Source organism: Hemiscyllium ocellatum, chromosome 13 (genome assembly GCF_020745735.1).
Source record: "Hemiscyllium ocellatum isolate sHemOce1 chromosome 13, sHemOce1.pat.X.cur, whole genome shotgun sequence".
Taxonomy (NCBI): Eukaryota; Metazoa; Chordata; class Chondrichthyes; order Orectolobiformes; family Hemiscylliidae; genus Hemiscyllium; species Hemiscyllium ocellatum.
Genome location: NC_083413.1, coordinates 36,050,245 through 36,077,135, shown reverse-complemented (window position 1 = coordinate 36,077,135; position 26,891 = coordinate 36,050,245). Strand labels below are relative to the sequence as shown.

The following is a 26,891-nucleotide window of genomic DNA, read 5'->3' as shown; positions in this document are numbered from 1 at the left end:
AATTAAGAAAGAAGTGCAGACTTGCTACTTTTTATGGTTTATAAGTGCAGAAATTTCTGTTTTTACTTTAAATTGCACTTAAAGTTCTAAAAACAGACTTTTTTCATCTTAGCTTTATACTTAATTTAAATAAAATGTGTTATTACAGAAGTGTTCAATAATTGGTAATAAATTATTCTGTGGTATCAATTAGGCAAAGTTGTAATTCTTTGATATTCCCAAATTTTGTTTGTGATAGACTGCTGATGCAATTGGATGAAACTGAAAATGCCTTCGACCAGTTTTGGTCAAAACACCACCTCAAACTAGAACAATGCCTGCAGCTTCGTCATTTTGAACAAGACTTTCGGGAGGTACTTTTCACCCATTACATAGGATATTGTTTTTTGTGAGATGAATTGTTATTTTCTATAGATTTCAAGTGTTCAATTACTTGTATAATCTCTATTGAAACATGCATATTTTGAGTTGAAACAAATTCAATTTCTTCTTTGTTAAAAGTAGAACATTTAAAATATCCATTCTGCACACTGCAATTGATGTATGAAGGTATGGCCATAGAGGCTCCATTCTCCAATTCTACACATGCATATCAGGTTTAGTACAGAAATAAAATTTCCACTAGCCTGTGAGAATGCCACAAAATATCCTTTCTTTCCTCTTGAAACTAAGCAAGTACCATGTCTATTGGTAGTACTGCCAAGGCTGCAGAGCTGCTGGCCACTGGACTGCATAGATATCTTAGAAAGGCAGTGGATACTTTTGTCTTTTTTCCATGGAATGTGAGCATCATTGGAAATATTTGTCGCCCATACTCATTGATGCTGAACTGAGTGGCTTGCTAGACCTTGTCAGAGGGCATTTAAGAGCCATGACATTGTTGGAGATTGGAGTCACGTTTAGACCAGACCAGCTAAGCATGGTGTATCTCCTTTACTGAAGGGCATTAGTAGAACAAGTGGGGTTTTGCAAAAATTGGTGGTAGTTTCTTGGCAACCATTATTGAGAGTAACTTTATATTCCAGACATATTGATTGGATTAGCAAATTTTGAGATTTGTATCTCAGGTTGAGGTTCTGGATGTAAGTTTGCTTGCTGAGCTGTAAGGTTTATTTTCAGGCATTTTGTCACCATGCTAGGTGACATCATAAGTGAACCTCCGGTGAAGCACCAGTGATATGGCCTGCTTTTTATTTATGTGTTTAGGTTCCCTTGGGTAACCTAACTTACATCCATATTGAATATAAAGTTCACAGCTGCAATAATGGGATTTGACCCAGGGCTTTAGTCTGGCCCTTGATTATTCCAGTGACATTACCACCATGTCACTGCCTCCTATAAATCGTTGACTTCTGCTATGTATGTAGTTGAGAATGCTGCCCCTTTAAGAGAGCTCATCACATCACCTAGAGTGGCAGAGCTTGGGTCGTGTAGAACCGGCTACGGAGGTGTGAAGATTATCAATTTGCCATTTGTTCAGATTACTGTTTGTCTACCTGGTATATAATTTCTGGTCCTAAAGGAAGTACCAGTGTAACAATTGGCAATGAGAGTGAGATTTAGCCCATAACCTATGCAAATGGCATTTATTGTCCTGAGGAGGCATTGTCTGGACTTCAGAAATGGCATAGGATGTCTGACTGAGAGCGGTGATCATGACAGAACTTTGGTGCAGGTGACACCACGGAGACATAGTATGCTAGCACAGCTGGTGAGGGAACAGCCAACAGGGGAGCATGCACCAAAGGTACTTGGGCTGTGAATGTCTATTAGACTCGAGTGGCGGGAAAACAAAATGGCAGTCCAGTTTAGAATGATGGGACTGTTTGTTGAAGAGTCAGAAAATTGGACTTTATATATGAATGCGTAAATTTGTCCTTCAATGCAAACAAAATGGCTGAGGACATCATGGCACCAGTTTTCTTAAGTACCTTTGAAACCAAGATCTTTGTAATTTGAAGGAGTCTGCTGCAACCAGAAAAGCCTGTGGAGAAGACATTCCAAGAGCTACTCAAATTGTTAGGAAATTATTTTGCATTCAAGCCACTGATGATTGCAGAAGATTTCTGTCTTTACAAACGAGCACAGCATGAAGGAGAGTTATTTGCTAAATTCATGGCTGCCTTAAAGTGGTAAGCAGGACTTTGCAAATTTGGAGGGTTCCTCAAGATACCTTGTGGGATTGTTTGGTTTATTGCCTTTGACATGAAGCCATCCAATGGAAGATACTAATAAGGGGAGATCCGGATTTCAAGGCAGTTTTGAAATTGCAACTTCGATGGAATTGACCTCCAGCAAAGCAACACAATTTGCCGATGACAACCTGGTGCACCAAGTACTGGAAACTCAGCATGGTGCAAGTGAAGGAGATAGGCAGAAGTTATTTTTGGTGGCTGAATATGGACCTCCAGATTGGGAAGAAAGTGGGTTCATGAAAATCTTGCTTCAATAAAATGTGGGCCTTCCATTATTGTCCTTTCACCCATGGAAATAACCTCAAACAATATGGCAGCAAATTCAGGCCACTAGAGGGACAGATGCTACTCATGGTCATGGATAACCACTCCAAGTGGCCTGAGGAGATCAGCATGATGTTAGTATCAGTAGAAGCAAGGATAGACTGACTGGATGAAATATTTGTTAGGTTCAAGAGCTCTGAATAAGTCATGAGTGACAATTATGAACAGTTTGTGGCACAAGGTTTTGAGGAGTACCTGGAAAATCACAGAGTCAAACATGTGAGATCGGCTCCAGATAGCCCATATAGCTGGTGTCCTTAATGTTCAGCCGCCAGCTAAGAACCATGTTTGACTGTAGCCAGAAGACACCAGAGAGGTGTCAGAGCAAAATCAAGAAGGACAGATGGCCAGAAGGGTGGGGGTATTCCAAAGAGGAGAAAAGTATATGTCTGGGGAGAAATAGATCTCATCAGTTGTAGGACTGTTGTCGTATATGGTACAGATAGAGATGAATTGGTCTGGAGCAAACATGCAGACCAGCTGGTCACTGCACCTCATCAACATGGGAATGTCCTCAGAATTCTGAGCCAGTCCAGTTGGGACCAATGATCTTGACTGAGTCATGTATCTGTAAGCCACATTTGGCCATGGCCAGGGACAAAACAACATCAGCATCACAGGGCAACCAAGCCATAGAGAAATCTAGCTACAGGAACAACAGAACCCATGAAAGCAATCAGATGAAGCAAGATTAATAGTCCACATTTAGCATTATTGTAGCACATAAATATGTGCACTTTTTATTTTTAAATTATTTATCTTTATGTTTTAATTGACTGTACAGGTTTCAGTTCTTCTTTTTTATGTTTTCAGGAGGCAGAGGTACTGATGCCAGGTACTGAACCTCCAGAACATTTCACCCTAGGCTATTAATTTCTGTTTGTATAGAAAGAGAATGCTGTTAAGTTATATGATCACACCTGTATTCGATCTCGATCAGGCAGTTATATAATAAGCATACATAGCATGCACAAACAAAAATATTAGGTTTCAAATGTGTTAAGGCACTAATTAGAATTTACACTCAGCCCAGACAATATAAACACACCTGTTCTTAATTGCATGCCCTTTCATACTGATTTATTATACTTTATATATTTGGAACACCAGTTCAGAAAGCAGGAAAAGCATAGTCACTGAGTGTTTTTATGGTGGTGGTTGATAGATTGTTTTTGGCAAGGGAACACAATTTATTGGATCTAGATTGTAGAACTGAGAACACAAATATTCCTTATTGAATGATAAAGCAGGTTCAAAGGGCATGTCCTATTTCTGCTCCTAATTTGCATGTTTATATATATATATGTGGTGCCAAGATTCTCAAATCTGAAGCAGGAAATTGTGGATTCAAGACCCACCCTGAAGATGTGAAAATAAATGCATTCCAAAATGACATTCCAGGGCATCAGCTCTTTTCTCTCCTTATAGATGCTGCCAGACCTGCTGAGATTTTCCAGCATTTTTCTTTTGATTTCACATTCCAGCATCCGCAGTAATTTGCTTTAATCCAGGTGTTTAACCCACTGCCACCTCTCTTCCAGGAATGCCTACCCTGAAGAAGTACTGCTCTTCTCTCTGACAGGATTTTCGTTTGTCTCTCTCCCCCTGTACACCTTCACTGCTTTCCTTCTCCCTCTCAGTGTTAGACAAGGTATTTACTCTCTCTATCCACTGTCATTATCAGCTCTTTATTGCCACCTTTGCTTCTGGAGCCATGACTCGCCTTCTCTCAGCCTAGTACAAATACCTCCATATTTCTCCCTTTTTTTAGCTTTGACAAAATGTCAGTTAGACTCAAAACGTAAGCTCTTTTCTCTCCTTACAGATGCTACCAGACCTGCTGAGATTTTCCAGCATTTTCTCTTTTGGTTTCAGATTCCAGCATCTGCAGTAATTTGCTTTTTTCCCAGGGCGGTATTCTGGAATGCTGCTTTTTAGTGTTCCATGGCACTATTTTAAAAAAGTGCAAGAAATCTATTCTCAATGTCCTTGTAATCCATCAAACAAGATTACCACAACCATCTCATTGTCATTGCATTGCTGTTTTTAGGAGCTTGTTCTGTCCTTTCTGCATTACGATAGTGCTAAACTTGAAAGATACATATAGGCAGAAAAGTACTCTGGGAACCTCTTGAGGTCTTTGTATAAATTCAAGTCTTTTTTTCACAGAATACACTGGTCACATGAAACAAAGTTGTTGAAGCTGATTACTGCAACAATATCTGGCAAAAGGCTTTAATCACGGTGCAAAATGTAAAAGCTTATGATTCATATATCTTCCTAATCTATATATGGATCTCCCATTTTCTTTTTTTTTGTCGTTATCCTATGATTCACATCAAGAATTGGTGCCAATTCCCTTCCAAATATTGCCAAATTTCAGAATCTTCTCATAGAGTCGTAGAGATATGCAGCACAGACCCTTCGGTCCACCTTGTCCATGCTGACCAGATATCCCAACCCAATCTAGTCCCACCTGCCAGCACTCCACCCATATCCCTCCAAACCCTTCCTATTCATATACCCATCCAGATTCCTTTTAAATGTTGCAATTGTACTACCCTCCACTACTTCCTTTGGCAGCCCATTCTATGACCTCTCCCAAACAGGTTCCTCCAAGATCAGTTGTGAGTTTCACTGTTTATTAATTTTCCTAGATGCACTCTGATGTCCAGCGATACATGAATTCAACAGCAAAGGCAATAACTGTATAGGTTCACTGCTGTGTCAGTGAGCAATGTGTTTTTTTCTCTCTCCCTCTCTCTCTCTTTCCTATAAGCTGTCTTTGTCTGTTCCATTCCCTTTTAAAAGTGCTGTTGTTTTGACTTTTTTTTTCTTCAAAGTTCCAAAACGATGCAACAGTATATAAAACAGTAATTGCTGCTCATGGAATTCAAGAAAAACACCTAGAATACCTCAATAAAAGAGCAGCCTGTTACATCCAGAAATGTTTCCTGTCCTCCATCTTCGATTACCCAGAATCCTGTTCTTACACTATGATATTTAATAAGGCAACCACCCTGTCCTTCTCTATTTTTTCTGAAAATGATAGAAGCAGGTAAATTTCTGAAACATAAAATAAAATTTAATTGTGCCTTCTCATGATTTTAATCCTGATGATGGCCATGGGTTTTTAGTTTGTTGTCCTAACTGTCTTTATTCTTAATCTATGTAACTGAGAGGTTTTTATCGAATTGTTTTATAGTCACTGTACTGGGTGAAGGTACAACACAAATTTCTGACTTCTTCCTGCTGAATAAAAGAAGGGGTGGAAAATGAGAGTTTAGGAAGGAAGTAGATGAAAGTTCCAGTAAATTTCTCAGCTGCTGACACTTCACAGGTGCTTCTCTTACATTTGTATCTTTCAGATAATCTATAGCTCTCTCATGTTCACTTGCTTACTCTTAGTTTTTGATACAATTCCTTTCTACAGAAATTTCACCTGCTTCTGAACTAGCTACTGCTACTATGTAATCAACAATCATCTTTAACTTGGTTAATTTTAGCTCCATTTATGGTAGTATCCCTACCCACCTCCAAGGGGACTTGCTCCAGAGGTTTGTAATAACATCTCTGAACAAGTTGATTAGGATAAACATATCAATTTCTTTTCAAAATTGGTTAATTTTCTTGTGTGTCTCTCTTAAACTCATTCATTAAACATATAATTCTTTGGAATAGAACGATAGTCACTTCAAACACTTGAGTATAACAATGATCCTATGGGGAAACACTTGCAAATGCATTCACTCAGTCTTAAAAGGGGGGTGGGTTTGTCTAACAGCAGATGTAATCTCTGTTTGTGCATGCCAAGAGGCTGAGTTTCTTGTGAATGTCACCACAAAATGATGCAAAGAGCAAGAAGAAAACAAATGTCATTTTCAAGCAACTAGAAACAGCAGCCTGTCTAATACTGGCACTACCTTAATATCCATAAGTTTACTTTATCCCTCTCCCACTCTCTCCCACTATGCCTCCAAATCTTCCCGGCCTCCCCATAGTTCTCAGGGAGAAGGAGACTGGCTCCCAGTACAGTACCCCCCTCCTGCTCCAATGTCCATGGAGCAGGCCCCATGATATCACTCCCATCCCCAGGATACCCTTTACTTCTGCTGCTGGTCTGGTCTCCCCTACTTCTGCTCCGGGTACTGCAGTGTCACATTCCAGCTGTGGTACAAACCTCTGCTTCACCTCCCTGATCCCTCCATGCTGAATGTGGTGGTGTCATTAGCACATGCACAGGTGCTTTCTGAAATCCAACCTGTCATCATCAGGCAATGACAATAGCTATGTTTGTGCATGTGCAGTTGCCATATTCCATTACGGATAATCATTTCTAGTAACCCTTTATCAGGTGATCAGTATAGGGATGGGGAGTGGGAAGCCCTCCATCATGCCCTGAGAGATACTGGCCTATAAAATTCTCTAATTTACCCATTGGTCTAATATCCAAGAGGAATATGTTTATCAGATCTATTAACACATTGTTTTTATCAAACCAGAACTGACCAGTCTCCAATTGATTTCAAAATAACTGCAAGCTTTAGCTCTTGGTAAATTGCTGGATGAGCACTTCGCCTTTCAAACAGATTATCTTTAAGCTCTACTGATTAACTTGAGGATTGTTCAGGGATTCCTTATCCATGTTGATAATTTCAAATGATGAACACTAATGTACTCTTACAGCAATGCAGTAAGGCATAACTTTTGCTAGGGGCCCTGCAGTTTGCTCCCTAGCCTCCACAAAGTCCCAGGATACACTTCAACAGGTCCTAGAGATTTATCTACCTTAAAGCATGTTAAGACTTTCAGAACATTCTGTAATTCTTTAATTCCTATCCTCTACTCGTAACTGTAATCCTAACTTCTTAGCTTTAGCCAATTCAATCAGCCAACCTTGATTATTCTTTGGAAATCATCAGTGTTCCATCTTTCGCCTCCTGAAAAGTTGTAGTAAGCCATTTTAGCATAATAATGCACAAGATACCTAGTGTATTTCCTTTTAACCCTCTGCAATTATTAATGCAACACTTACAGTTAAACAATATTTCCATTGGGTGTCTTAAATCTTACGAGTTTTATGCTACAACTGAGGCTGTGGGATTACAGTGTCACTCTAGATCCACCATTCCATGGCTCAGAACATAAAATTGAAAATTTCTAGTTACTAGGATAACCAATTAAATACTTCATCTATATTGAATTTTAAACAAAATATATTGAGCCACCATATTTCCTAAATACAACTGAGTTGGTCAATTTTGTTCAATAAAGATGCAGTAATTAATTACTATACACATTCAGTAATATACAAATATGAGTGTTCATCTCTGTAACTGAGCCAACAAACACACTCGCTCATCAATACATCAGGAAAAGAGCAGTTTTCTCTGTCAAGACTGGCTTACAGAAAAAAAAAACACTTTAGCCAATGTGTAGTTCTTCAAGGCAAATAAATAAAGCATAGAATATTCCAGAGTCTGTTGAACCAGCAGTTGTGGAAAAGTCATTCATCACACACAATCTCTGAAATCTTGCAAGCAGGTTTTTCAGGATAAAACAATTTTAAGTTGTTCTTTCAATTATTCTTCTAAAAAGAAAAACTTGGTGTCACCTGAATAGATGGGGAAGGTTTTCATTTCAGAAATGGTGAGATCATTGAACAGTTTGATTAAAACAGGCTTTCTTCAACTCAACTGTTCTTAGCAGACTTTCCTCCAACTCAGCCTGTTCTAAGTAGACATCCCTCCAAATCAAACAGATAAATCAAGATCAGATTGTAAGTTTGCTCACTGAGCTGGTAGATTTGTTCTCAGACTTTTCGTCATCATGCTGTGTAACATCATCAGTGAGCCTCTGGTGATGCGCTGGTGTTCTATCCCACTTTCTATTTATGTGTCTTGGTCTGTTGTGGGAGATATCACTTCCGGTTCTTTTTCTAAGAGGTTTGTAAATGGGGTCCAAATCGATATGTTTGTTAATGGAGTTCCGGTTTGAATGCCAGGCCTCTAGGAATTCCCGTGTGTGTCTTTGTTTAGCTTGTCCTCAGTATGGATGTATTGTCCCAGTCGAACTGGTGTCTGTGAGTATGGATACTAGTTTTAGGTTGTCACCTGCACCCTAATCTTACCTGCAGACAAAGGGCGCATGACCCTCATCCTGAACATAACACAATACATTGAAAGCAGATACTGATGTCAACCAACAGGTGGCAATGGACCCAACTCTACAGCTAGAAAACCGTATTACAGCTTCTGAGGAAACTTCACAAGACAGGTGAAATTAACAAGACAGACCTCCAAAGAATGAAACCTGAAGGATTCAACACACCCCGTTTCTATGGATTACCAAAGGTACATAAAGAAGGGGCCCCCTCAGACCCAAAGTCTCACTTCCTGGTACACTGACATACAGACTAGCAAAGAAACAGCAACGCAAACTGAAACACCTAGTAGAAGACTCAAGCCACTCCATCCACTCCACCTAGGAATTCCTTTACATCATCAAAGACACCAAAGTAGAGGACAACAAAGTCCTGGTTTCCTTCACCATCACAGTCCTATTCACATCAATAATAATCACCCTAGCCAAAGAATCACAAGCCTCACTGCTAGATGAACCAAGAGCACAAACGTCTGACGCACCAGTTCCATCAGCAAGGACAGCATCTTCAAACTAGTAGACCTGTGCCTCACAACCCACTTTACCTTCAACAAGATCTACAAACAAATCAATGGGATGCCTATGGGATCACCAATATCAGGACTCTTAATAGAAGCAGTTGTGCAGGAGTTAGAATGAATAGCCCTTCCCATGATCCAGCTCAAGCTTTGGGTCCATTATGTGGATGACACCTTTGTCATCATAGAACGCAACAAATTAGAAGAAATCCACAAACACATAAACAACATCCTTGTTGGTATAAAGTTCACCAGAGAGGAAGAGAATAGTAACAGACGTCCCTTCCTAGATGTCACAATAGAACAAAAAGCCAATGGAGAGCTGCAGACCAGCATCTTCAGGAAAGACACGCACACACACATGCACACACGCAAGTGCATGCACACACACACACACACACACACACACACACACACAAACGGAGCTGCATCAGGACATCCCAACACCCACAAACAGAGCTACATCAGGGCATTATTTAAATGAGCTACAACACACTGCAACACCCAGGAACTATGAAAAACAGGGGAAAAACACCTATATAACGTATTCTGGAACAGCGGGTACCAGATTAGTGCAGTCCATCAATTCCTACACAACAGACCTAAACAAGAAGACACAACAGGCTCAGAGATTTTAGTCACTCTGCCATGCATTAAAGACATCTCTGAGATGACAACCAGATTACTCTGGCCCCTAGGCATCATGGTAGCCCACAAACCTACCACCCACACTGAAACAGCTCCTGATGAATTTGAAGGACCCCATACCAACAACCAGCAGAACGAATGTCATATACAAAATACCCTGCAAGGACTGCAACAAACAATACATTGGACAAATGGACAGGAAGCTAGCTGCCACAATACGTGAGCACCAACTAACCACCAAAAGCCATGACCAACTATCACCAGTATCTATACACACAGACGCAGAGAGACACCAGTACGACTGGGACAATATATCAATCCTGGGACAGGCTATATAAAGACATGCATGGGAATTACTAGAAGCCTGGCATTCAAAGCGGAAGTCCCTCAACAAACATATCAATTTAGACCCCATTTACCAAACTCTCAGAAAACGAACCAGAAGTATATCACCCACCACAGCAGACCATAAATAGACACATAAATAACAAGCAGGGCAGAACACTGGCGTTTCACCAGAGACTCACTGATGATGTTACATAGCATGGTGACAAAAAGTCTGAGAACAAATCTACCAGCTCAGCAAGCAAACTTACAACCTGAGCTACAAATCTTCTCTAAAATCGCAGACAAAACAAAAACTTAGTGAAGCCAGTCACTGTTCCAAAACAGACCCAGCAGACCCTTCAGAAAAGCAAGCAATTATCACCAGTTGTGTATAAAGAACGTATCTTCTCATTTCTTTGTATTTTTGATTGAGGACTGAAGTATGAAAAGGACTGTTCTTAAAACTGAAGAAGCATGGAAGGGATTACTGTAATTTTAAAAAGGAGGTGACTGACATTCATGATAGGTGCTATTTACTCTGGGTAAGGTAAGCATGGATGGGTTGGAACCAGGGCTGTATACTAAAGGAGATTTGGCTGGCAACAAGTAGCTGGTTGGTCATGGAGTGGTGACCAGGTGTCAATGACAAAAGCCTTTTGCCTGCCAACGATCTTGTGATTCACTCCCATGTAGCTGAACAACCTTGTAGGTGAGAACAATATGGATAGGAGCCTTTGGACCACTGGAAAGAGGTTCTATTTTGATACCTGCAGTGAAAATTATCTAAACTATAAACACAGTCAGTTTATTTCCATCACCAGTTGCGGCAGTTTGTTCCTTTCAGCTAATAAGTGAGAGACTTTGCAAGTTATGAACCAGTCAGGAAGGATCCCAGAGAACTGGAAAATGATGAGCGTAACACTTCTGTTTAAGAAGGGAGGATGACAACAACAGGAAATTATAGGCTGTTTAGCCTGACCTCTGTCATTAGTAAGATTTTAAGGATGAGGTTGCTGAGTACTTGGAAATGCACAGTATAATAAGGGTGAGTCAGCACAGCTTCATTAAGCGGAGGTCATACCTAACAATCTGTTAGAATTCTTTGAGGAGGTAAATATTAGAACAATGAGAGCCAGTGGACATTATCTATTTGGATTTCCAGAGGCCTTTGACAAGGTGCCACACAGGAGGGGCTTCTAAATAAGAGAAGAGCCCATGGTGTTTGGGGCAATTACTGGCATGGATAGAGGATTAACTGACTAGTGGAAAGCAGAGTGAGGTAAAGAGGTCTTTTTCAGGATGGCAGTGGGTGACTAGTAGAGTTCTGTGGGGATCTGTGTTGGGATTACAACTATCCTTTTATACATTAACAGTCTGGATAAAGGAAATGAGGGCATTATTGCTAAATTTGCAGATGACATAAATATAAGTGAAGAAATAGGTAGTGGGAAGGCTGCAGAAGCACCTTTCCACATTAGATGTGGGCAAGGAAATGGCAGACGGAATACAATGTGAGAAAGGGTGAGGTTAGACTCTTCAGTAGGAAAAATAGAAATATAGACTATTTTCTCACAGGTAAAGGCTTTGGAAATCTAAAGCACAAAGGGAATTAAGAGTCCTAGTTCACTATTCTCTTAAAATACAGATTCAGTTGGAAATAAGGAAGGCAAATGCAATGTTGGTTTTCATTACAAGAGAGCTAGAATACAATAGCAGAAATGCACTCCTGAGGCTACATAAGACTCTGAACAGACCGCATTTGGAATATTGTGTACAGTTTTTGCATCCCATCTAAGAAAGGATGGCATTGGAGACGGTCCAGCAGAGATTTACAAGAATGATCCTGGAGATGAAAGTCTTGTCATATAAGGAGCGGTTGAGGATTCTGCATCTGTACTCAGTGGAGTTTAGAAGGATGAGTTGGGATCTCATTGAAACTTACAGGATGCTGACAGGTCTGGCTAGAGTGAATATGAAAATGATGTTTCCACAATTGGGGAATTCTGCATACTTTGCTAAAATTTTTAACTTTTGTGATGTCTCTAGGAATAGTTGGGCTTGATTTCCAGCACATGAAGCATGATGCATGATTTCTAGGAAGCCTTCTTTAAAATTAATGCCAATGCCTGCAGTGACTTTCAATAACCTTTTAAAAAAACAACTCCAGGTCTGACCAAACATTTTGAAATAAGTTCCTTTTTCAAGAATCTTTCAAAACTTTCGTCCTCCAAGCAAGTTTAACCATAAAGCATCTTCATGACAGTATAAAACTTGTAAATACTGATGTTCAAACAGATTTTTATGTACTTGTGTGGCAAGTTTCGCAGTACAGCGAGCGATGTGGAAGACAAATGGCTGTTGACCTTTATTGCAAAATAATTGGAATATAGGAATAAAGAAGCCTTATTACAGGTGCACAGGGTTGGTGAGACAACATCTGGGGGCACTGTGAGAATTTTTGGTCGCTGCATTTAAGATATGTAATCATGCTTTAGGCAGTACAGCAAAGGTTCATCAAATTAGGACATGGGATAAGCGGGTTGTTCTACATTGATAAACTGAGCAAAAAGGTCTGTGTTCTTTGGAGTTTAGAAGAATTAGAGACTATCTTATTAAAAGATAAAACATTCTGAGGGTATTTGATAGTGTAGATGCTGAGAGATAGATTCCTGTCCAGTAGAAACAAAAACGTTAAGGCTCAGTCTCAACACAAAAACGCAATCATTTAGGATTGAGATGAGAAATTTCTTGACTGAAAGGGCTGTGAATGTATGGGTATTCACCACCGCAAAGGGCTGTGCATTCATTATCATTGAATAAATTTAAGGTGGGCCTGACAAATGGTTGGTCTCTTAGGAAATCAAAGAGTCTCTTAGAAAATCAATGGAGAGTGGTTGGGAGAATTAAGCTGAAGCCAAAGATCAACCATGACAGCATTGAATGGTGGAGTAGGCTTGATAGCAAATATAATCTTCTGCTCCTATTTCTTATGTAAATTATCAAGAATATTAGGTGGAGGGGATGAGGGATGATATTTGTTTCATCAGCAGCCATGGGTGAAATGTCTGAACATTGGAGGGGAGACTAATGTGTCATTATTTAAGGAAGGTTGCAGGGAAATATAGGGAACTACAGACTGGTGAGCCTGAAGTCTATGGTGAATAAGTTGTTAGAGAGGATTCTGAGAGACAGAATCTACAGGCATTTAGAGAAACCAGGATTCATTTGGAATAGTCACCATGGCTTCTTGCATGGGAAATTATGTCTCATGAATTTAATTGAGTTATTTGAAGGGGTGACCAAGAAAGTAGATGAAGGTAGTGCGTAGACATTGTTTACATGGACTTTAGCAAGGCCTTTGACAAGGTACCACATAGTAGGTTACTGAGTAAGGTTAAGTCTCATGGAAGCCATGGAGAGCTAGCCAGTTGGATATAAAATTGGCTTGATGGTAGAACACAAGAGGGTGGTGGTGGAGAATTGTTTTTCAGACTGGAGGCCTGTGACCAGTGGTGTGCCACAGGGATTGGTGGTGCATCCACAGCTATTCATCATTTATATAGATGATTTGGATAATAATTTAGGAAGTATGGTTGGTAAGTTTGTGGATGACACTAAGATTAGTGTAGTGGACAGTGAAGAAGGTTATCTGGGAATACAGCAAGATCTTGATCAACAATGGTTGATCAACAATCAACACAGTCAATGGTAGAGCTGTGGGGTCTAGGGGTACAGGTTTCTAGTTCCTTGAAATTGGAGTTACAGATAGACAGGGCAGTGAAGAAGGCGTTCAGCATGCTAGCTTTCATCAGTCAGAGCATTGAGTATAGAAGATTGGATGTCTTGTTGCAGCTGTACAATTTAGATTGTGTGCAGTTCTGGTCACCCTACAATAGAAAGGGTATTACTAAACTAGTAACAGTGCAGAAAAGATTTACTAGAATGTTACTTGAACTGGAAGGTTTGAGGAGAGGTTGGACAGGCTGGAATCTTTTCCTTTACATGTAGGAGAATGAAGGGTGTCTTTACAGAGGAAGATAAAATGGTGACAGACACACACACACATAGATAAGGTAAGAGAGTCTACATCTTAAAGCATAGGTTCAAGGTGAGAGGGGAGAGATACAGAAAGGTTGGGGGGCAATTTTTTCACACAAAGGGTGGTGACTGTTTGGAATGGGCTGCCAGGAGTTGTGGTGGAAATGAGTAAAATTCTTTCATTTAAGAAACATCTAGACAGGCACAGATGGGATAATTATGGAGGGATATGGATCAAACACAGGCAAATGTGACGAGGCAAAACTGGGTGGCATGGATAAGTTAGGCCAAAGGGCCTGTTTTCATGCTGTAAACCTTTATGATTCTATGACTCGAATTGAGGAAATACCACCTCAGTGGACAAGATCTTTTCTGGGGTGGAGGAGTCCAGAATTAGAGAAGAGAAAGATTCAAAAGAGACCCAAAGGGCAACATTTTTATGCAGAAGGTAGTGCATTTGGAATGAGCTGCCAGAGGGAGTGTAGAGCCTGGTACAATTACAACATTTAAAACGGACGGTTATTTGAATAGGAAGGATTTAGTGGGATATGGGCCAAATGCTGACAAATGGGACTAGATTTATTTCGGATATCTGGTCAGCATGGACACGTTGGACCAAAGGGTCTGTTTCTTTGCTGTTCATATCTATGATTCTATAACAGCAATTAAATTAGATGGTGAGTCGATTGAGTTGGCAAGAATTTAGTTGCAGACGGAGCAGTCTGAAGTAGAAAAGGAAATGAAAAATCAAGAAAGAGTACTGAACATTAAAAACTTCAACTGAAAAAGAAGCACTTCAGAGAACAGAAAAAGAAAAGAGCATTGAAGGCAAGAGAAAAGGAGACAGAAAGGGAATAGAAACTTTAAAGGCTGGAACTAAAAGTAGACTGATGGGTAGAGCTCAAGAAATTTATGCCTTGCTTTCTGAGGAGGTGATAGGTTGAGGTGTAAAAAAATACTATCCTGCACAGGAGCTGATCCTTGAGTCTTAGTGGTAGAAATTCTGGAATATTCAGAAATAGACTGGGCGAGCATTTCAAATAAATTGAGAGTTTAATGCAAAATAGTTTTACTTGATGTGATGATTTGGAGATGCCAGTGCTGCACTGGGGTGTACAAAGTAAAAAAAAATCACACAACAACAGGTTATAGTCTCACAGGTTTAATTGGAAGCACTAGCTTTCAAAGCGCCGCTCCTTCAACAGGTGGTTGTGGAGGACACAATTGTAAGACACAGAATTTATAGCAAAAGTTCACATTGTGATGTAACTGAAGTTATACATTGAAAAATACCTTGATTGTTAAGTTTCTCATCTGTTAGGATACCATGATAGTTTCACTTCTTTGATGTGTAAATCACAAAACTTTTTGTGAAAGTTCCATTCTCAGGTTAACTGTAACAATTGGTGTGAGCCCAGATAAGATGATGAAGGGTCTGTGCCATAATGTTTAGACTGATTCTAATCTGAAAGATGAGTTAACAGAGTCTTACATGGATTCATACAGTTTTTGAGCAAAGTACAATGTAACTCTGCAAGTACAAATTCACCCCACAAGCGTGTGTGTGTGTGTGTGTGTGTGTGTGTGTGTGCGTGTGTGTGTGTGTGTCTGTGTGTCTGGGGTGGGAGCATGTGAGTGTCTATGAGAGACAGTGTATATGTACGTGTGTGTGAGTGTAAAGGGGTCTAAGTCTGTGAGAGGGTGCATGTGTGAGTATGGGCGTGTGTGTGTCTGTAGGAGTTTGTGTGTGTCTGGGGTGAGGGTTTGTGAGTCTGTGAGAGAGAGTGTATATGTGTGTTTGTGTGAGTGTAAGGGGTCTAGGTCTGTGAGAGGGTGCATGTGTGTGTGCGGAAGTGTGTGCGCCTGTAGGAGTGTGTGTTAGTGTCTGTGTGCATGTCTGTGTATAGGTGTATCTGTGTGAAGTCCACCTTGGAGGATGATCACCCAAAGGTCTGAGGCTGAAGTGTTCTCCAACTGGGAGGGAACACTCCTGTCTGTTGATTGTTGTATCAAGGCAGACTTTGGGACAGGCAGCAGTGAAAAGTGGCCAAACAGAGGATGATGGCTAAGTTCAGTACCCACAGGGAGGGCCTCAACCGGGACCTTGGGTTCATGTCACACTACAGGTGACCACCATTGCACTACACACACACACACACACACCCCTATACGCAGACACGCACACAAACACTAACACACACTCCTACAGACACACACTCTCCTACACTCACACATGCACCCTGTCACAGACTTAGACCCCTTTACACTCACACACACATACATATACACTACCTCTCACAGACACTCACAATCCCCCACCCCAGAGAGACACACACACACATATATACGTTTATGGGGTGAATTTGTACTTGCAGAGTGACATTGTACTTTGCTCAAAAACTGCATGAATCCATGTAAGACTCTGTTAAATCATTTTTTAGATTAGAATCAGCCCAAACGTTATGGCACAGACAGAGAACACAGGGGGCTAATACCTTCATCATCTTATCTGGGCTCACACCAATTGTTACAGTTAACCTGAGAATGTAACTTTTTAAAAAAGTTTTGGGATTTACACATGAAAGAAGTGAAACTATCATGGTCATCCTAACAGATGAGAGACTTAACAATCAAGGTAATTTTCAATGTATAATCTCAATTACATCACACTGTAAACTTTTGCTATAAACTTTGTGTCTTACAATTGTGTCCTCCACAACCACCTGATGAAGGAGCGGCGCCTTGAAAGCTAGTGCTTCCAATTAAACCTGTGAGACGATAACCTGTTGTTTTGTGATTTTTTTTACTTATGTGGGCATTAAAGATAGAGACTACATATGTGCCCCTTTGGAAAATAGTTCTCTAAGAATTTAAAAATTCACTCTCTCCATTCATAAGGCTATGCATAGAAAACCATAAGTTTGCAACAGCAAGAAAGGTAGTGGAAAAGATGCTTAGATAATTCAAACAATGTCACATTCGTGACAACGTTTTAAGATGGGAATAGAAATAATTATATAAGTTACATTTAAAGTAGAACTGACGATGTGTGAAAGAATGTCTTTTTTTCCACACTTCACGGTGAAACACTCATAATGAGTACCCTCCATGGTGATCGAACTCTGGCTTAGAATCATAGAATTCCTACAGTGTGGAAACAGGCCTTTCGGCCCAACAAGTATACACCGACCCTCCGAAGAGTAACCCATCCAGACCCATTCCCCTACCCTATATCCTATGTTTACCCCTGACTAATGCACCTAACCTACACACCGTGAACACTATGGGATAATTTAGCATGGCCAATTCACCTAACCTGCACATCTTAGGATTGTGGGAGGAAACTGGAGCACCCAGAGAAAACCCTGTCAGACATGGGGAGAATGTGCAAATTCCACACAGTTGCCTTGTTTAACACAGAACTTCTGACTAAGAGGCCAGGATACCACTCACTGCGTTACATGATCTCTAATACCCTCAAACCAAAACGTACCTCCATGCTGTATATGACAGCTTGCTGATAACAAATTGGATGCTGTGTTCTGTCAGAATACAACAGTAACTCATTGGTTTTGAAGTACCTTGGGATGTAGTGAATACATTTGCACCTATATTAAAACTTTACGAATGAGCAATGGTAAAGGAATGCAATAGTGTAGAATATAAATCAAGCATTAGCAATATTTGTGGAATTACATATTTAATATTTTATGACCACATACCTATGATGATGTTTTGGTTATGACATATTAGAACCCAAATGTATAAAATTCAGACTTTTGATTGACAGATTAATTTTTTTCTCCCTGACTTTAGTAAAACAGGTTAAGCTTTATTTTAAAGTTACAGTAACTGTGCTAAAACTTCAGGTGTGCTGACCTTAATTAACCATACAATTGTGTTTGAATACTAATCATGTGTTGTCAGAATCCAATAACAACCAAACAGAAATTAATCTGATGGTCCAAACTCATGCTGTGGCTGCTGAGATTTAAGTAAATATCAAATGTGGATTTCTGGATGCAATGATAAAATTGAAATGAGGGACTGGAAACTAGTTACTGCTGATTCTCTCTTTGCAGGTTAAAGTTATTCTGGATTGTTTAACAGAAACACAGGCTGCATTCACTGATATTGGAGACAGTGTAGCCTCTGTGGAACGCCTTCTAAAAGAACTCCAAATGAAGGAAGAGAAAGCACAGGTAAATAACAGTTAAATGACACTCAGTCTTCAACAAATAAACTCTCTCCCTCATACTCTTAAAGTCCTGTAATTTCATGACAAACCAGAGAAATTAAACATCCTGAGTTAAGTCATCACACGATTACTCTGATGGTCATCACTTTAAATTGCAAACAAGCTTAATTCATTTTTAACTATCTATCACCTCCACTGCAGGCAGGCCAGAATTTCCGAAATGAGCTGACAAACCTAATGTACTGAGACTATAATTTTCTTGAGCTAACCAAACACATTAATGATAAACAATTATATTTAACAATACTGTATCAAGGACTTGTACTGCTCATATACATTTAAAAAGTTTCCTAGATTCACATTTCCTTTCTGCTAAAACAATGTTCAATTTATATTTGGGAACAAAAATCAAAGTTTTGGCAATGTGGTAGCATGAAGAATGTTGAGAGTGCAGAATAACTACCATTGGAGTTTTGCATTGAGATGCGTAGCTCAGTGTGTCATCTGTACACATTGACCCTTCACCATTATGCTCAAATATCTAAACTGACCAATTAAAAAATAAAAGCAGACTCTAACTTAACATATAACACTGGTTGAAAGGAAAATCAATCAATTATGCCTGGAAAGAGGGACAAGCAGGAGGCTAAAAGAACAAAGCAAGCCAGGCAGCGTTATGTGGTGGAGAAGTCAGTGGTTCAAGTATAACCCTTCTTCGGAACTGGGGGTGAGTGTAAGGGGCGCTGCAGATAAAGTGGGGTGGGTTTGGTGGGGGTGTTGGTTGGGAAGCGAGACGGGTTAGTGAGATAGGGATAGGTGAACATAGGTAGAGTGCACGGCTTGGCTGGTCAATGGGAGGAATGAATCCAGTTGGTAGTCTATCAGAGAAATGAAAGGGAGGGGAAGGGCTGGGAAGGGAGTCAGGGCATTGAATGGAAGGTTATTTGAAATTGGAGACTCAATGTTGAGTCCTCCAGGCTATATGCTGCCAGGCGGAAGATGAGGTGTTCCTTCAATTTGTGCTCTGATTCGCTGTGGCAATGGAGGAAGCCAAGGATGGTCATGTCAGAAAGAGAGTGGGAAGGGGAATTAAAATGGGCAGTGACTGGGAGGTCAGGTCAGCTTCTGCAGGTCCGGGCTGAGATGCAGCAAAATGTGCCCTGAGTTTACATTTGGTCTCCCCTGCGTAGAGAAGGTTATATCGAGAGCACCAGATAGAGAAAACTAGGTTGGAGGAGAGGCAGGTGACCCTTGTCTCACCTGGAAAGACTATTTGGGGCCCTGAATGGAGGTGAGAGGTTGGTGTGCCAGCAGGTTTTGCATCTTCTACAGTTGCATGGGCAGGTACCTGGGGGTTCGGGGCGTTGGTGGGGAGAGTGATGCAAACCAAGGATTGCAGAAAGCAGAGAGGACTGGGGAGAGGAAGATGTCCTTGGTGATGTGTTTTAATTGGAGTTTATGAAAGTGTTTAAGGATAATACATTGGATACAGAGATTAGTGGGGTGGAAGGTGACAATAAGGGGTCCTTTCCCTACCAATCCCTCTGAACCCCCAGGTACCTTCCCCTGCAACTGTAAAAGATGCAAAACCTGCTGGCACACCACCCCACTCACCTCCATCCAGGGCCCCAAATAGTCCTTCCAGGTGAGACAGAGGTTCACCAGCCTCTCATCCAACCTAGTTTACTGTATCCAGGTCTCCCAATGTGGACTTCGCTAACCGATGTGGACCAAACTTAAATTCAGGGCACATTTCGCCGAGCATCTCAGCTGGACCCCAGGCCCTCACCTGTGTTCCCCTATCCCTACTTCACCAACCCACCCCTCTCTCCACCCAAAACCTTCTCCCACACCTTTATCCACAGCTCCCTTACAGCCACCCCCAGTTCTGAAGGATGGTTATATCAGAAGCTTTGACTTCTCCACCTCCTGATGCCATCTGGCTTGCTGTGTACTTCCAGTCTCCTGTTTGTTCATCTTGGATTCCAGCATCTGCAGTTTTATTGTCTCTGGAAAGAGGGAAACCTCATCCAGTATCAGAACATTACGAAAAGATATGCTCGTTACGCTCTTATTTTTCAGCATAGGAAATTTAGCTACTTTTTGGTGACTGTGAAAAATATATTTGAAAATTACACTGAATTACCTTTGTGACATCAAATATTCAATGCATTCACTATGACATTTCAAAGAGAAATTTCTAACATGGTAAAAGTCACAAACACAAGTAGAGACTAGGAAGATTCCCCATAGGCTATCTTTTGAGTTTGACAGGCAATATGCCTGAAGTTTTCTAATTTAATAGCAAAATACCATGCACAGAAGTTCGTTAGAAAGAAATTAATATTTTGTCTTCTAATATTAACATTCCTAGGCTTATAATTTTCGACAAGTCTTGCTGATGACCTTTTCAATCAAATTGATTATCCAGCTCAAATGTAATTGTTCTGTTTTTTTTGTCACAGGAATCATTAGAAAAGGCACAGTTATTGGCTCTGCATGGAGATCAACTTATCCAAAGCAACCACTATGCCATTGACTCCATCCGACCAAAATGTAATGAACTCAGGCGTATATGTGATGATTTTACCAACGAAATGAAGAAAAAACATGATATGCTTGGAAAATCTCTTGAAGTCCATAAGCACCTGGACAGTGTAATTAATTTTTTTTTGATCTTTAAGAATTACTCACAAAACAAATAATTATTAATATTCTGTTTTAATTATTTTGTTTTGTCCTTCAAGGCCAAGGAGTGGTGTGAAACAGGCATATATCTCCTGGCATCTCAAGCGGTTGATAAGTGCCAGTCTCAAGAAGGAGCTGAAGCTGCACTTCAAGATATCGAGAATTTTCTTGAAACTGCCAAAGATCACAAGCTCACTAATCCAAAAGAGTTTTATAAGCAATTTGAATTGTTTCTCACTGAAGATGTTGAGGTAAACTATAATTAAGAAATGAATAACTAACTAATTATTAGTATTAAGCCTTCCAGAGTCATCTGGTAATGAACAGACAAAATAGTTTATGAAAAATGAAAGAAACAAGAAGTAGCTTTTTTAAAATTCATTTATTAGATGAGGGGCATGGAAGGGGCACGGTTTAGTCAGTCAGTCGATCGTGAAGATGGAGAAGACATGACTGCAATGAATTTTGTAGGAGATAGCAAAGGGGACTGAGGTGGAGACTAAAATCAGAGATTATAAGAAAAGAAGCCAAGTTGTGCAGAGTAGAAATTGGTAACAAAAAAATCTACACACCAAATACTTTACTATTGTTTTTATTTCTATTCCAGGCTAACATATCAACAATCCTTCAGAAGCTTGAAAATGTCCAGGAAATGTTTGAAAAGCGTCAAGCTAGTTTAAAGAAGTTAGCAGCCAAACAGACTCGACCAGTTCAACCTGTGGCTCCTCGTCCAGAGTCATCTCCAAAACGTTCTTCGCCAAAACCAGCCAGAACTCCTGCTCTCAGTAAGTGGCAGATAACCCTTTTATCGTAGTTCAGGAAAGAAAAGTCAAAATAATTGTGGCATAATAGTTTAAAGCTGAAAAGAAGATAAACTGAAGAATGGTTTTACATTTTTATTTAAGATGCTCACTACATCATTGAGAGTTGAAATTCAAGTGAAGTAACTGATCTCTATTATACGTTACAGGGCATCACGTCATCCACATTAAATATAACAATTCTCTAGTACATTAATAATTGTTTTTTACTCTTCACTAACCTTTTACCTCACATTGACATTGTCAAGCCATAAAAATATCAAAAGAATGTTCTTTAAAACCAAACAACTTTTTATTCAAACTTGATCTGGGCGATAACAATCATAGTTTAGCTATCAAATTTCATCCAAAATATATGAAGGAGGCATCAATTACCATCAAAATTCACTTTTTAACATGATACTGTGACAGAATGAGCATTTAATATGAAAACATAAGATTGCATAATCTTTGCTGTATAAAAAAATTGCCAGTTACTTTTGAATTCTCAAGCACAATAGCATATCAGACTTCTTCTAGTGTTTTAATTTCGTACAATCTTCTATCTAATCTATTGACAGATTTAGCTAATATTTCAATTCACAACTGCAAACACTTTAAAGAACCTCTTTGAATGCTTCTTGTGGTCTGCTAATAGTGTGTTCTTTTAGATTTTGATAATCTGCTTGGTAAATCTATTATAGCTAAACAAGAGATTGTACTAGATGAGGTCCTGTTTAACTTCTTCTTTTTGTTCTCATATATTTAATGAAAGTAAATGTCCACTATAGAGGAGCTTCGCATATCCAAATACCAATTATCTGAATTTCAGATTATCCAAAGATGTCAAGATCCTGATAGAAACATTATATCAAAGACATGTATCCAACACTGATCGCGTGTTTTGTTTACAGTGATTAAATGTGAACTAGGCTTACAGAAATGCGACCGAGAACAGTCCTGGTCATTGATGGGAGCCCAGGCACTGTCTCCAAATGACTCACTGCCCCTGCCCAACCCCACACTTTCCCTGAAGTTCTACACAGAGGTGTACCTTAAACCCCTCTCCTCAGATTATTTCTCCTACATTGTCCTGTACAGGCAAAGGTGGAACTCGTCAAAAAGTTGCAGTAAAACAGTGCGCGTGTGTGTGCGCATGCACGCACACACACGCGCTATTTGGACTCTCACCACAGCCCCCCGCCCAAAACAGCAGCTGTCTTGTTGTCGGTGTCCAGTCCGGCTGCCCCGGAGGGAGTGGATGTGAAGGGGCGAGGTCAGCTGGGTAAGACTGGGGGCGGGGGCACAACGGGGGGAGCAAACGGGGGGGTATGGGGTGGTGGTTGGGAGTAGATGGGGACCGAGATTGGACAGGGTTAAGGGGTAGGCAGGGCGCGGGGGTGGGGGCGGGAGGCGGACGGGTGCCGGTGTTGGACGGGGTTGAGGACGGACGGGGGTGGTGAGGTTGGGTGGGATTGAGGGGTGGGTGGGAGAGGCGGTGTGGACGGGGGACAGGCGTGGGGCAGTGTTAGATGGGGTTGGGAGTGGACAGGAGGACAGAGTTGGTCGGGGTGCGATGTTGGAAGGGGTTGGGAGAGTGGGGCCTTGCTCACAGTGTGCTGCTGTCTTGCCTGAACGGGGAGCAGACTTAACAGGAAACTCTGAGCACCAGAGGAAAGGCGTTAAATCAATTAACTGAGTAATCAATTATCCGAACGAAATAGTGCCCACCCATCTCGTTCAGATAATCGAGGTTCCTCTGTATATCTAAATTACTGCAAAAAGTAAACATAATCCAATCTGAACCCGAATACTCTATTAAAAATAAGAGTGAGCATAATGTAAATGACCTAAATATCCAGCTGGATTTTCTTTCAGTACCCAAAGCAGCAGCTGAAAAATGATAGTATGAAAAAAATATCTTGGTCTTTTAGTGGTGGTATGCTGTGAATGCATGCTGAATTAGCTAAATACAATGTGTAAATATTATATTGTCAATATAAATGCAGAATTTAACATTTTAACATGTACATAATTAAGTTATCTTACCAGAATCAATGTTCACAGTTGACCAAGTAAACAGTTTAAGTAAAATTTTGAAAACATTAAAGTTATTTTAATAAAGAGGTTTTACTTCCTAGTTAAAATTAGAAATCTTTATTTGGTTGAATTATGTATGGTCTAGGACATATTTATTGAACCTCAAATGGCAGAGCTACATGACTTGTAAATATGGTAAAATCGATGTTGTTGGAGAAAACAAGGAGCTGAATCAAAGTACAGTTTTATTGGATCATTCAAAACTTGCCTAATTATCTTTCTATATTTGAATCTAGTTTATACCTGCTTCATGAGCTTCAGCTGTCATTTTTGCATGTACATAATCAGTTTAGAACTGTGGGCACATGAGTTATGGAGCAAAGATTTAAGTGGGAATATGATTTGTAGCAATTTTTAACTTTGTAGAAATAGCAGTAGCCTACATTAATACAACCAAACAGGAAACAAGGAAAATATAGCAGATGCTGGAAACCTGAGACAGTATTGGAGAACCCTCAAAATGCAACAGGTCAGGCAGCACCTTCAATGTAATAAAGCATAACGTAATGCGGCATTTGACAAAGGCATCATGAAAAAAAACACCAAGCCACAAAATAAGATATTAGGACCAATGACCAAAAATCTTAACAAAGGAGGTAGGTTTTAAGGAGTATTACAAAGGACAAAAGCAAGATAAACAAACAGAGAAATTCAGGGAGGGAATATCAGAGTTTAGGGAGATTAATAAATGACCATTCTAGTAAACACAACAATTGGGATTGCTCAAGAAATTTTAATCAGACAAGTGCAGCTATCTCCAAGGGTTGCGAGACTGATAGAAATTAGATTGGCAGAGGGAATGTCCAGGCCATTGAAGGGTTTAAAAATCAAGGTTTCTTTTAAACACGAGCCAATACAGGTCAGTGATCACAGCGGTGTTAGGTAAACTGCATTTAGCAAAAGTTAGGACAAGGACATAGCTCTAGATGATCTCTACTGTATGGAGAATAAAACGCAAGGTGCCAACCAAGACTCCACTGGAATAATGTCTGCATATGGTAGAGGCATGGATGTTGGTATCAGCAGAAGAATAGAAGACAATGTAAATACAGATAACTTTACAGAGGTGGAAATAGATGATCATAGTGACAGTATGGATATATGTCATGCAGTATGGACATATGTGGTTGAAAGTTAGGGTTAAAATAGGTAGAGAATGCAAGCAATTTGGAACAGCTTCAGACAGGTGCCAGGAGTGATATAATCAGTGGTGAGGGAGTGGATTCTGTAACAAAGAACAAGAACAATTGCTTTTGTCTTCTAGTATTAAATGGAGACATCACACTGGCGCCACTAAAGATATCTTCCTCTCTCCTCGTTTGTTAAGATTCCAGAAGGACCCTCCATAACCCATAGACCCCTCTTCCATCACTCCATCACTTTCTCTCACACACCTCTAGGCACTTTTCCATGCATATGGAGAAAATATAACACTTGGTTTCTTATAATGTCCTCTCTTGTCACTATCCAAGATCCCAAATACATCTTCTAGATGAAACAACTGGTTCAATCTAATTTTTAAATCTACTGAGTCTATTGTATTCACTACTCACAATGTGGTATCTTCTATATTAGTGATTCAAAACACAGATTAGGTTATAGTGTCATGGAGCACAAAGTACTATCTGTAAGAATGACCCTAACCTTTCCATTTCAATATACAACCTAATTATCATGTTAACATTTCCATCCTCATCCTGCTGCAGTGTTCCAGTGAAGCCCAACACAAGCTGGAGTAACACCAACATATTTTCCCCTTAGGCACTTTATAGTCTTCAGGACTCAACATGGAGTTCTACAACTTCAGACCATGAACACTGGTTACACCATTCCACCCCATCTGCAGAGAAAGTGTTAGGAGTGATGGAAAAGGGGATTATTTGTATCAAAACAAAACACCTAACCTCTCTATATTTATATTTTACCTTCCACTTCATTACCTATTCACTTAAACTGTTTATAATTATGTACAACCTTTTTCTATCACCATCAAACTTGCATTCCCAGCTAGCTTTGTAGGATTAAAATTAGATTCTTCACCTAAGTCATTAACATGAATTATAAATAACTGAAGTTCTGGCATTGATCTGAATAACTCTCCATAAGTCACAGCCTGACAACCTAACTATCATGTTTATGTGTACTCTTTGCTCTTGCCTGTTAACCAATCTCTATGTATGTTAATGTTAGTCTGTATTCATGAACCCTTACTTTGCGCTTCAATCTTTGTACAGCATTTAATTGATTGAATGCCATTTAGAAATTGAAGTACATTATATATCCAATTTCCACAATATATAAAAAAACATACAAACAACATGGAACAGATTGTGCTACCCTGTTAAGATTTTCTACATGGGTTATTATGACTTCCTTAATAGATTCTAACATTTTCCCAATGACTGATGTCAAGCTAGTTCTTGATCTCTCTCTCTCTTCCTCTTGCTAATTTCCAGTCTACTGGAACAATTCCAGAATGTAGAGAATGTAATGAAAAATATAATCAGCGCATTAAAAAATATATCCATTATCTCTCAGTTCCTCATTATCTAGGCTTTTTTTTTGCCTATCAGGTACCAGTATCTACTTTATCAATCTGGAAAGTTTATTTTGCATCTTTAGTGTCACATCTTTGACACAAAACCATTTTCCTTTCAGACAGGAGCTATAAAATGAATTGTAAGTAATTGTTGTTTGGGTTAACTAATGTGTTAGGCAAAGAACAATTGGCACAAACTTCATAGCCTTTTTAAGCAAGCTTGCACAGACACAAATTTACCAGACACCAGCATTTTTTTGAGCATGCATATTCATGCGTAAGTGCTGTCTGGAATAAATGTTGCAACATTGTGGCAATGGGTTGTTTAATTAGTTGAGTATTTGCACACAGCCC

At 39.8% G+C, this 26,891-nt stretch overlaps 1 protein-coding gene across 2 annotated transcripts in view; it reads left to right on the top strand.

Annotated features, from left to right (window-relative positions):
* The window catches only part of mcf2l2 (MCF.2 cell line derived transforming sequence-like 2), a 237,069-nt gene that overhangs the window by 29,106 nt on the left and 181,072 nt on the right, over positions 1 to 26,891 (top strand). For both annotated transcript variants that reach the window (XM_060834750.1, XM_060834749.1), the window contains exons 6-10: positions 239 to 353; positions 18,295 to 18,414; positions 20,876 to 21,067; positions 21,158 to 21,349; positions 21,706 to 21,883. In XM_060834750.1, coding sequence (XP_060690733.1) covers positions 239 to 353; positions 18,295 to 18,414; positions 20,876 to 21,067; positions 21,158 to 21,349; positions 21,706 to 21,883 — 797 coding nt within the window. The remainder of the gene's footprint in view (positions 1 to 238; positions 354 to 18,294; positions 18,415 to 20,875; positions 21,068 to 21,157; positions 21,350 to 21,705; positions 21,884 to 26,891) is intronic.